This window comes from Lactuca sativa, chromosome 5, assembly GCF_002870075.4.
Source record: "Lactuca sativa cultivar Salinas chromosome 5, Lsat_Salinas_v11, whole genome shotgun sequence".
Taxonomy (NCBI): domain Eukaryota; kingdom Viridiplantae; phylum Streptophyta; class Magnoliopsida; order Asterales; family Asteraceae; genus Lactuca; species Lactuca sativa.
In genome coordinates this window covers 91395099-91408291 of record NC_056627.2, presented here as the reverse complement: position 1 = coordinate 91408291, position 13193 = coordinate 91395099, and the positions used below count along the sequence as shown (strand labels likewise).

The 13193-nt window shown below is 33.7% G+C and overlaps 1 protein-coding gene across 4 annotated transcripts; it reads left to right on the top strand.

The window, feature by feature from the left end:
* Positions 1-2660: 2660 nt before the first annotated feature.
* LOC111917536 (uncharacterized) lies at positions 2661-10590 on the top strand. Of its 4 annotated transcripts, XM_042902505.2 has the most exons (19): positions 2661-3104; positions 3289-3343; positions 3500-3548; positions 3874-4008; positions 4094-4616; positions 4698-4830; positions 5086-6407; positions 6967-7044; positions 7146-7303; positions 7426-7501; positions 7578-7645; positions 7735-7987; positions 8137-8241; positions 8788-8894; positions 8991-9044; positions 9145-9228; positions 9307-9470; positions 9571-9720; positions 10373-10590. In XM_042902505.2, exons 7-18 carry the CDS (start codon positions 6107-6109, stop codon positions 9716-9718), a joined length of 1596 nt encoding a protein of 531 aa, XP_042758439.1. In that variant the 5' UTR covers positions 2661-3104; positions 3289-3343; positions 3500-3548; positions 3874-4008; positions 4094-4616; positions 4698-4830; positions 5086-6106; the 3' UTR covers positions 9719-9720; positions 10373-10590. The 4 variants fall into 4 exon arrangements, with proteins under 4 accessions (XP_042758439.1, XP_042758436.1, XP_042758438.1 ...); XM_042902502.2 differs by lacking the exons at positions 3289-3343; positions 3500-3548; XM_042902504.2 differs by having other exon boundaries at positions 2661-3548; positions 3683-4008.
* The last annotated feature ends 2603 nt before the right edge of the window (positions 10591-13193 follow it).

Below are 13193 nucleotides of genomic sequence, written 5' to 3'. Positions count from 1 at the left end.
CATATAAGAATTTAGTCTTGATTGGCTTAGAATTGGTGGGGCCCGCCTCATCTCCTGTTCCTCGTTGGGTTGTGGACCTAAGGCAGACCCACTATATTCAACGTTTTATCTAACTTAAATTTTATATAACTTATATACGCTGGACGATTATAGGGGAAATCTACGGGTCATTCTAGGGTTCATTAACGCATCATATAGAAATATTATGTTCATACTTAACTAAGAAAATATTGGATTTTCTGGAAATCAAACTCTATCGATTTTATAAGGAAAATGGTTTCTACTTCAAACAAAACTCTTATGAACTCACCAACTTAATTGTTGACACTTTTTCAAAACTACTTGTATTCTCAGGAAATCAGTGAAACAGGAAAACTTCAGCGCTTTGAGGATGAGACGTTAAACCGTCAACAATTTTTGTCATCATAATGTGATTGATTTTGAAACATGTAAACATATACTTTGGTGTAACTTTTTCAATTATATTTATGATGATTGTATTTACTTTGAGCACTATTATACACGTTGTTGTGATACTGTACATGAAGTCCTCCACCCCCAGACGTTTCTGCCATCCTTGGTTTGGGGGTGTGACAATAATGTTGTTTAAATAGGGTGCAAACCCTTGAAATTAGGGTTTCATCCAGATTGGCAGACTCGCCAAGTCCAAGAATATGGACTCGTCGAGTAGCCAAATTAAAACGTGTGCAAAACCCGTCACTACTCGACGAGTTGGGCTATAGACTCGTCGAGTACCCCTTAAGAATTGAAAATTATTTTATTTAAATCACAAACCAGAAGTGGGGCGTTACAGTTATCCTGGTTTGTCACATGATTGTATGATGTAGTGATCTGTTATACCTGTATCTTGCTATATAGGATGATACAATGCTTAGTTATCTGTAAGATCTGCATGTTTGTCTGTTGACTGGTTATATGTTTAGCTGTGTATATGTCGCCGTAATGTAGGTGGGTTGAGATTGTACTGCTTTGTGTTGTCAGTCAACAAACCCGGTAATGTTTATATCGATATGTTGTTATGGTTTAATAGGCTTATATGTGCTTTGGATATGTATATGTTGACATGTTGTGTGTAGTTGGGTTGAGTCGGTCCTGCTATGTGTTGAAGGCCAAGAGACCCAGGGCGTCCCGGGTAGACTATAGGCCTGAGGGGTGTACCAGTCAGGCCGAAGGCCCGAAGAACGTTCTAGATAGGCTGAAGGCCTGATGAGGCGTACCAGTCATGCTGAAGGTTGTGTGAGCATACCAGATAGACTGTAGGCTGATGGGGCGTTCCAGTTAGGCTGAAGGCTCTGTTTGATTATTGGTCGGTTATTTGTATGCTTGTCTGTTAGATATGTGTGTCGACATGGTTTACGTGATGTTGGGTTGAGGTGGTCCTGCTTTGTGCTGAAGGTAAACAGACCCAGGGGGTCCCAGATAAACTGAAGGCCACTGGGGCGTACCAGTTAGGCCGAAGGCCCGAAGAACTGTCCAGATAGGCTGAAGGCCAGGTGAGGAGTACTAGTTATGCTGAAGATTTTGTGAGCATACCAGGTAGACAGCAGGCCGTGGGGCGTTATAGTCAGAATGAAGGCTCTGTATGCATGCTATTTGTTGGTATATGTTATCTGTTTGTGTGGTGATACTTTGGGGAAACTCACTAAGCTTTGTGCTTACAAATTTGGTTTATGGTTTCATATACTTCAGTGGACCGTGGCAAGGAGAAGGCATGACCGTACACATCATTGGTTTTACAACTAATTGGATATTGAGAGACTCTGATTTTAAACAATGTTAAACAATGGTTTTGTAACAATTCTGTTAGACAAAAGAGTTGTTTTGAAAAGTTTTAAATTTGTTGATTTTTTGGGATGTTACATTATGTAAACTAATATATCGATCTCATCAGACATCAACTAATTTCCTGCCATTTTTCCTGAAAACACACAATTTACCGGTTTAATTGCCGACCTAGATACATAGTCATAAATGAGCCGATAAGATGGATATCAAATTTTACAGTAAATGTAAAATTATATAACCCATCGTATCCATCTTATCAATTAATTTAATGAATAGGTGTCAAAGTTAACAATGAAACTGATAAAATGTATGTTACACGGAGAAAAATGCCAAATCATCACTAAATTTTAGTTTAAAACTTATTCGTAAATTATGATAAAATAATGAGACTTTAATGAAATCGGTAAACCGGAAGAAAATGATTAAACCGTCATTTCTACCTGTAATTCATGTTTTTTCGTAAACAAATTTTAAATTGAGACATTTTCGTAAATTAAGGTAAAATATTAGAAGTATTATGACGATTTTCCATAAATAAATGAAAACGAAATAGAAAACGACAAAATAGTCATTTTTATGTTCAGTAAACATGATCCAAGTTAATTTTTGAGAATAAGATAAAATGCCTCATATGACACTTGAAACATAAACACATCTATGTAATTTACTCTAATCTTTGACACTTGAACCATAAACACAATTTACTCTATTATCTTCTATAGAATGCCGTTAAAAAAATAAATATAATTTATATATATACTAATTTACAAGTACACCATGAATAGTACTTGCTTCTTATTGGACCAAAACTATTGGTGGGTTTTTTTGTTTTTTTATTTTCCTTTGGATTATTATATATTTATCCAATTATTTATTTCTATAGTGGATTACAAGTGTGCCCTGTGCCATCTACGTGTTCTTCGTATCTTCTCTAAACCGCTTGGTGTCCTACATCTCTTCCACCTTCTCGATCTTCATCGTCTGCTTCTTTCATTTGCTTCGACTTCAGGAAGGTGTCGTTTCATCCTCCCGCTTCCACCTTGGTTTAATCCTCCACCGGCTTCTGCCTCAAGAAACTTCGGACCACCTTCTCCACCCTTCTAATTTGTCGGCTCCAGGACGGAAACGAGAGAACGAAGCAATCAGCAAACGACAGTGGCGGTGGTGTTGTTATTTAGAGTTAGGAATGGAAGGGTTCTGTCCCATACCACCGGTTTGGGTTCCCAAGTATGGCTTTTTAGCGAGATGGATGTCAGCGGCCATCTTCACCGGTCGTCGATCCAGAGGTTCAGCTCTAGGTAAATCAGCTTATAGTCAGATTCTTCTACACCGCCACCATCCCCAAATCACCCAAATTTTATGAGTGTTTCTTCGGCTCCTTCTCTATGCTCTTCTCTTGCCTACCAATTGAGTTTTTCTCTTTTCCTATTTTCCTCATCTGCAGTTATATGAGTGTGATTTTTTTTAAAAAAAAATTCGTAGATTAGGGAGCAAGAATAGGGGCAGAAGGGAAGGTATAAGATGTACACAGATGCAGGTGTGTCTCTTCTGTTTTCCATATCTTAGACACGTGTCCACAAATGCAATTGATACGTGTTCTCCCCCAATCGATCTACAAATGTTTATGTCAATTACCTCATCTACCTAATCATTGTTGCTTAATCCATCTTCTATTTGATGATATTTCCACAAGCCCTCGAATTCCAGAAAATATCTACAAAAAAATCGGGGAACAATCGACGGTGGGTATATACTATCTTCTTTTAGGTTTTTTTAGGGTTTTTTACTGGGTATTGTTGGATTTCTACTATTAATGGGTTGATGTTTGTTTATTGTATCGTTGTTGTGCTACCTTCAACTTCATTTGGTACTAAAGTGAAAGGAGAAGAGAGAGAGAAGAAAAGAAGGCATCGACAGAAGTGAATGGAACTCAATCCTATGCATACAATTCTTGATGCAATTTTTAAATGATAGATTACAACATCCTCTTTTTTTCATTATCTTGAGTTCAATTTTTCATTTGATCTAAATATTAGTGCTTTATTCTTATTTTTTTTTCCACTTTAGGTCCTGACAGTTATGGTGATAAAGATGGTGCAGATGGAATCCTATGTGTGTTGTCTCAGATGTGCAACGAACGTTGGTTTCTTCTACATGAAGCCGATTTGTTAACCTTAACAACCCCTAAAAGCACAGTTCACAGTAAGTGCCTTTTTCTATAAGCTTTTTACCTTCAGGTCTTGATTACCTATCTAAACATCAACCAAATCTTCCTAATTATACACAGATTGCAACATAATCCGTTTTGGGATGCATTTGGAGAGTCATATGAAGCAGCAATTTCTAGAGCAGTCTCGAATAAGCAAATAGAACCTCAGCCACGTACCTCCTTACCCTTTCTTTACCTTTAATAAGTTATCTTTTCTTTGCAGTCTGCCTCTTCAATTAGAACACAACTCAAAGGCACCGGTAATTGTTGATTTGTTTAACAAACGCACCTGACATTCTTTGATTTATAATTTACTGTTACTTTGGTTAAGTCAATGACAAAAAAAAGTTGTTCAAGAAGTTGCCTACATTTATTTATGCTGAAGAAATGGATCTGGAGGTATAAATTTTATGATATTCCTATAAAAATGTATGAAACATGGAAGAAGCCTATGGGACTAATATCCATGTTTGAAGATGGTTCAAATTCTTCCAAAGCCACTGGTGTGAGATTTACTAATAAAATTAAACTTCAACTGAGTTCTAATTCTTGCTTTAGTGTTGCAAAACAAGCTTTCAAAGTTCACCATTTTGCTGGAGAGGTATTATTATTATTATTATTATTATTATAACAATGAACATTTTTTTCATATATATTTCCATATGTTTTCTGTCATGTTCAGATCCAATATGATGCTACAGGAAACTGTTATCTATTCATATATATGATGCACATCATAACACAAAAGCATCTAAGGAAGCTACAATAATTACACACATGTGTATTGGTGAATGTGCATTTGGTTTTACCGGCTGGTTAGTCACTCATCGTTTACACAATCTTTGATTTATATAGAAAATACGGAAATTACCCTTATTCAATAAATATCTAAGTTTTTCTTTTACATAGAGTGATTCGGTGGATTAGGAGTTATATATAGTGTGTGTCCCAACAAAGCATCTTTAATCTTTATTGCCAATTTATTTTATAGGAGATATGCTTTTGATGATTTTACTAATTTATGCAATGAATGGATTTTTTATGAAAATCTTACAAATATTGCATTGCAGGTGCCCAAGGCAAAAGATTGACTAAATTTAAGAGTTTTTTGCTGAAATTTTCAACAAAACATGTGATATTTTAAATTTCTATTTCCAGTAGACAAAATAGCAAAATATGCATGGATACACTTTGTGTTTATGAATATGTTTAAGTTAAGTAAAAGGACATGTATACAAGGAACATTAAGTGTCGAATTGTGCATTGAGGTGCAATATCATGTACATTAAAGAGCGCAAAAGGGTGTTTACACCCTAAGAAGTAGTCTACTGGGCACTATTAGTGTAAATTAATTTGGACTATAGACTTACGTTATGTGTATATGTTATCAATGTCAAATATTAGTGTGGAATTTTAAGGATCTGTTTAAACATAAACTTTAAATTATAACGCTTTTGGGACATTTTTAATAACATTTAAATTGTAAGTTGTTCCTTTTGAGTGTGTCGGTTCTTTTTGTTTTCTTGATAAACAAGGATTTTTTTTGGATCGTTGCTGTTTATTTCCATTTTTAGTACCCTTTGGTAAATTACTAACATGTTTTATTGACATGTTAGGGAATAAATGGTTTAAAGAACAGAAAACCCAAATGTGATCACACAATACATATAATCCTTTAGAAGAAACCCAAAAGATACAAGGGTGATGAAAGATTTTTTTTTAATGGAATGTAACATCTGAATAAGAGTAAATACCTATGCTATTGAAGAATGTGTAATTATTATTAAAAATAAAATATCTATTTTAAAAATAATAATCGAGAACATGCATCGAAAAAAAAAAAATCTAAAAAGAAAAGAGTGTGCAAGGCTTAAAGGCTTTGCTTGCAAATCCCTCCGTCGTCATGTTGACCCACCACCGACACTACTGACGGATTCCCCAAGTTGATTCTTCTCCAATTCACCTGCATATTCAGATCAAATCGTTACCATTGTGATTCACAATCGATCAACCTATGCCCAATTTGAGATATTACTTTTAGGGCTTAATTCTGGCTGGTTAAGACGGATCGATCTGCAACTTGTTAAGGTAATGCCGCCGCCAAAAGCTTCGAGATCGCTCACCTCCTTGTTCGGACTCGGAAATAGAGAAACTAGGAAAGATGAGGTGCGTGTGCCTTTGCATGAGCAGCCTTCGTTGAAGTTAGAGGCTGATAAGAAAGTATTTAGGCCAGGTGATCCTGTTACCATTACAATCGAGATCCGAAATCCTCCTGGTGAATGTTCGCTGCTAGTTGATCGGCTAAGCTTTGAAGCCAAAGGCATTGAGAAATTGGACACTCAGTGGTTTAGCACTCACAAACCACTACCCGACTCTAATCAGAAGAGGAGAGGTTTGCATTCCCATTTTCGACATTCTGAAAGTTTTCGTATTCTTATTCTACCATGGATATAGCCGCATTTCAGTTTGCTAAATTACAACTTATTAGAAAGTTATTTTTCGCTTATTCAAAAATTTTCAAGCTGGATTTACATATTTGCTGATCTTCATGGTTGATGCTAGCGATTTTGGTTATAATATCCATGCCATTGAGATGAATTTGTAGACATTTCACTGATAGTGTAAGCCTTTTTAGCTGTGTGCCTTGTCAGATTCAAAAATTGCATAGCGCATGTAGTTATCATTTCACCTCTTTCCAATCAAACACGTTACCTTTCATCCTTCAATCTAAAAAGAAGTGTAGACTTTGCTAGAAACTTGGTGACAAGCATTACAAATTGAATCATGTTGGACACTAATTAATAAAAAAAAATGCAAATTCAATGATTTGCAGTGAAAATAGTTTAAATGGGTCTTTTATCTTGGATTTTCAAAAGAGATATAGCAAGTAGTATTCAGGCACCAATCTAGATGAACACCAAATGATGATTTCTTTATACAAATCTTTCCAGGTGAATATGTTTTCTTGGAGTCTTCAGTGCCATCAGTGATTTCAAATCAGATTCTGTCACCTGGGACTACAAGAACATGTAACTAATTCTTTATTTCATTCAATGTTGCTGTATGTATATCTGGTTTTTGTAAACAAGCTTCAAAAAATCCTCATTATAAATGCTTATGTTATATCCAGATATCTTGAGGATAAATTTGCCAACAATCATCCCTCCATCATACAGGGGCTCTACTGTTCGCTATCTATATCATGTTAAAAGTGAAATGTCTGGAAAATATGTAAATATGAAAGATGGACACCCACATGGAGAATCAATGCAGAAACTCCCTGACATAGTTTGTCTTCCCATTTCAACATCTATTTATAAATTATAATTCCCTTTTGTTTTTGTGAATTTTTCCTCTATATGCAACCATTATTATCTATTAACTTTGTATGCAACCATTTATATCTGCAGGAAGCTCGCTTGCCACTTCAAATATGGGTCACTGAGAAAACAAATGGCTTGTTAAATGAAGAAACTGGAACAAATGGTAAAATTCTTTTATCATTACTATCTTACTTCCCTAATTGTTATATATAATTGTGAAATATTTTCCATCATTTCAGGGATTGTTCCTACTACAACTATTCTCTTGGATGTTTATTGGAAAGATATGGGTGCTGAATCTGAATGGGTAAGCTGCTGAGTGCATATAACAACACCCCTTTTTTAAATTAATCACAAATCCCAACTGTTATAATTTCTTTTCTTTTTTGTTTGTAGGCTAGAGCTAATGAAACTTTTGATGGAGAAGAAGAAGGTTATGAAAGTCAAAGGGATGATATTTCTTCTGTTTCTTCCTACAATCCAGCAATGGGAAGTTTACAGAAAGCATTTGGAAGCTCAATGTCATTACCTTCATCTGCAGCAAGATCAAGTAAAGATGTGTCCTTCATTGACCAAAGGTCAACCATGTCTTCATATATGGCAATACCTCGGCTTTCTGCAGCTGAAGTGCTTTATGGTTCTAGTGAAGGTAAGTTATTGTTAATCTTAGATATTTTCATAATAGGGTTTTTGTTGCTTCATTATGAAATGATAAGAAAACATTTCAAGAAATCTGATTAATGATTAATCACACTTATCTTATTGGTTCTAATGAATGACTCTTTGTTTCTTAAACAGATAACTTAAATGCTCCAAATGAGCAGCTAAAAATTCCAAAATCTCCCCCTATGAATGATGAATTGAGAGTCTCAACTGGCTCAAGAACTCTTGAACCTGTTGCATGTAAGTAATATTGTTTCTTATTCTTTTACACTTTTTAAAATATAATCTAATTTGGTTTATATGAACTTTGCATTGTTGTTTCATTTTAGAGTATAACTAATAACATTAACATATGCCCGAAAGATGCATCATTTTTTTACCTGTTTCCATGGTTGTGGAAAAACTGAAATGTATTAAGAACTTGGGTCAATGCCCTAGTTCCTTACCTGCAATTCGAGCTACAGGAAAACTCCAAGAAAAACCTCACGGTGTTCTTTATTCATGCATAAAAAAACTAAACAACTATGGAGCACCTTAAATAGTGTCCTGCTAATTGACAGCAACAAAAAACTAATAGATAACTATTATCTTCTACTTATCCAAACTAATCCTATTTAGATATTTCCTAAACTACCCCTTATCATTATCCAAACCAATTCCCTACCTAATCTTCCTGCGATAGACCTTACCAAACCGCTGGGTCATAACAAAATGTTGTTGCGTAAATGACGATTTTACCCTTGTGTTACACCTTAAAAATTAAGTTTCCACTAACGTTTGCTGCAGCAGAAGGTCTGATTCGAGGAAGATCATACAACATTAGGCTTGATGACCAAGTTCTACTAAGATTCTCACCCACAAAACCTGAATCAACTTATTACTTTGGTGATATGGTAAAAATTAATCTCAAACCATCTTATTTCCCTTAATCCATATCCTTTCTTTGGTTGAATTTACTTATATACCCCTCTGTGGATTTCTGATCACAGATAGGTGGAACTCTTACCTTTTTCCACGAGGAAGAAACCAGAAGATGTCTTGAGGTACCGTACTAACATGTATATAAATATTGCAGTTTTTGTTCCATTGACATCAATACAAGGGTATTTTCGTCTTTTAACACGTTTGGTTCATCTGTTCCAGCTTTCAGTAACCTTGGAGTTATCCGAGACTATAAGTCGTCGCTCTGCACATCCTTCTAGAAAATATTCCCCAACAATTACAAAGGTTTATCATCTGATTCTTTTGCATTTTTTAATCTTATTTAATTTATCTGAATTTATATAAGTTTATTTATATATGCAGATACAAAGTGATCACCATGAAGTTGTTGCAGATTTGGTGCAAACAAGCTTTCAGTTTTCAGTTCCCATGGATGGGCCCATGTCTTTTTCCACTAGACATGTCTCTGTTCAATGGGTGCTTCGCTTTGAATTTTTTACTACTCCAAAGAATGTTGATTGGACAAGGTAATTCATATTCATGATTAACTACTTGAAAACTTCAAAACCAGGGGCAAAAATGACAATTCATGTATTCCTCATAAACATTTTGTTATTTGTACAACAGATTTGAGCATCCGCTTCTACTAGAGGGAAGAGACAAATGTGAATGGGTTCTTCCGATAACAGTGCATGCACCTCCGTTCACTACTTCTGGGTCCCACAGTAGAATCGAAAAGCCGCCTTCACTAGAACCAATGTGGGACCGCTCTTGATGGTAAGTATTTATAATCATATTCAAACTAACTATTATTCTTTTGCTTAAATGCCAAAAAAAAAAACAAGCGATATGACATAACAGGTTGTACTGCGTTTGACATGCATTGGAACCGGGACTGGAACTGATGTCATCGAGACAAAAATTGCAATTTTTTGACCAGATGATGAAAAGATGGGACATGGACTAGCTTCGATCGCTTGTCCGTGTAAAAGACGAAAATGCCCTTCTCATCCTCATCATCATCGAAAATAGCCGTGGAAACCTTGTCTAGTCCTGTGTTAACAAACGCTAGCGTTTGTTACATGTGAGGGGACTAGACAGCCTTTTTAGGCTACTTTCAATGACAGAAAGATTAGAAGGGCATTATCGTCTTTTGCATAGACGTGAGATCGATCGAGAGCGAGTCCATGTCCCACCTTTTCATCATCTGGTCAAAAAATTGTAATTTTTGTCTCGTTGACATTAGTTCCGGTCCTGATTCCAGTGCATGTGGAACATGGTACAACCTGTTCTTTAGTCATGAAATGGGGGTTAAAGTTAAAAAAAATAAAAGGATAAAAATAGTTTTACCTTTTGTGAGTTAAAAAAAGTGAGTAGGTTGTATATGGTTGTGATGTTTATTTACTTTTACATTATGGCGATTCAACAGTAACATAAACAAAGGGGTAGTTGGTAAGATGGCGTCGTCAAGGGACAAAGAAATTGTGATGCGCTTCGTGAAAGAATTGATTGTAAAGTTTTATCTTCTGGGAGTAATAGACGATGTTATTGGCATAATGATTTTTGATACTTATTTTCTTTTTTATTATTTTAATTTTAAATTTCAGCTGTAAACATTTTGCCAGAGTATGCCTCATTTTATTTGTATTGTCTTCTTTTATATCTTTAGGATTATCAATATTTTTCTTCGTTCTTACAAGGCATACATGAAATTACATATATACGTGTACTTTCACTTTAGGGTCAGTTTGGCAACGATTTTTTGGAGCTTAACCTTTTAGCTTTTAAAAAGAACTTGAATTAAAATAAATAAATTTATTTCATGGTATGAACTTAAAAACTTTTGTTTCAAAACAAAAACGTCTAATTTAAAAATTATTTTAAGTAGCGTTAAAAGAGGCTTATACATATTACTAGAGTCGAATACAAAAGCTTATGTTTTAAAAATTGCTTTAATCAGAGTTAAAGAAACTTAATACATATTATTATAACATTACTAGATAGTCGGAAAAAAAAACTTATGTTTTAAAAATCATTCTAAGTAGCTTTAAAAAAAACTTATGCATATTATAAAAAAAATCGTTCTAAGTAGCGATTCTAAGGTCTTCTTGTTATATTGGTCAAAAAATGACATAATAGGTTGTACTGTGTTTGATATCCATTTGAATTGACGTTTGGTATGCATTCAATTGAGATTGGAATTGATGTCAATGAGACAAAAATTATAATTTTTTGTTCAACCCAAAAAGATGGAAGAGGGCTGGACATGGACTAGCTCTTGATGGCTAGTTTGTGTAAAAAAAGAAAATGTCCTCGTCATGTAAGGGGACTAGATAACATTTTCAGGGAACTTTAGAAATCTTGTTTAGTCCCGTGTTAACAAACACTGTGTCTGTTACATGTAAGGGGACTAGACAACCTTTTCATGCTATTTTCAAAAGCAAATATTAGGATATTATCGTCTTGCACATATGAGAAATTGTGAACAATTCCATATCCTTCCTTGTTATACCTTTTTGGATAAAATAAAAATTGCAATTTTTGTATCATTGACATCCGTTTTGGTCCTAGTTCTGATGCATGTCAAAGACAGTAGAATCTGTTTTGTTTAGTCATGATTGGGATTAAAGTTACAAAAAAAAAAACACATTTTTGTCCTAAATAAATCCTAAAAAAAAGTAAGTAGGTTATATATAGTTGTGATGTTTTTTACTTTTACATTTTTACATTATGGTGATCACAGTAACATAAACTAACGGGTCGTTGGTATGATGACGTTGTCAGGGGACAAAGAAATTGTGACGCTCATCGTTTGGGAAAAGAAATTGTGATGCACATCGTTTGGGAAAGAATTGGTATCAAGTTGATTGTAAAGTTTTATTTTCTAGGAGTAATAGAATATGCTATTGACATAATGATTTTTGGGAGTAATAGACTATACTATTGGCATAATGATTTTTAATACGCACTTGAAAAACCAAATTTTTATATAAATTTTAGTTGTAAACATTTTAACAGGGTATGCCTAAATTTATTTGTATTGTTTGGATCGTTTTCTTCTTTTATATCTGTAGGATATTCGTATTTTTCTTTTAGATAAATTTGTTAATTTAAGAAAAAATGTTAATTACTTTGTAGAAAATAATAAAAAATTAGCAAATTACATAAACTAGCCACTGAAATTGTAGGTGCTTAAGGACCGTCTGTAATTTCTTTAGTTCATCTGTGAATGTACAACACTTCAATGCACGGATATGCATCAATGACTTGTACGTTTTCATATGAAAGTTCATCTGTGATTTTGTGCCAGCAATAAACATTTTTTCCCACCCAATTTGCTGTTTTTCCAACACTTTTTCCCTATTTGTTTTGGATACACAACCGAAATTAAATCCGATAATCAAACAAAACTCTTCAGATTCATAAATCATTTTCGTATTTCCCACTTTAAAATACAAAATTTTGCCATCCATAGATATTACTTCGTTTGACTATATTTGATGATGAAGAAACATTTTATGGATTAGCAACCTTGCGCCCCCTTGTAATGAAGGGACATCCAATAAATAACAAAAAAACAATGCTTCGGAACGCTTCACGTCGGGCACCCCCAATCTTTCAAATGTTTCCCATAATTTACACCCTGTTCCTTTTAAATTAACCGCCGCTTTAAAATTTTGTGACGCGTGATGCAATTAAACACGCATTTGATAGGGTATAAACTTTGACAAAAGAATTAAGAAAAGCATTTGAAAACTACTACATTAGGCCGAATATAAAAAATAAACATAACACTAACACTGTTAAATTGTAATTACAAACTAATGGATTTTTCAGAATCTTTTTCTAAATCAAATTTCAACATATATATATATATATATATATATATATATATATATATATATATATATATATATATATATATATATATATATATATATATATATATATATAGGTTCAGGTTTATTTGAAACCATTCTAATTTTGTAAGACCGTGAGACCAAATCTAAAAATAATTTTAAAATGCAAAATAAATGGAAAAATTCAAAAATTCTTTTTTTAAATATTATTTTCGGAACTTGAATTAACTAAAAAAAAATAAAAAAAATCCCGTTTTTTTTTTAAAAAAAATACGTGAAATATTCTAATAGAATATTACACTAAAATATTCTAAAAAATAATTTTAAAATGCAAAATAAATGAAAAAATCTAAAAATTCTTTTTTTAAATATTATTTTCGGAACTTGAAT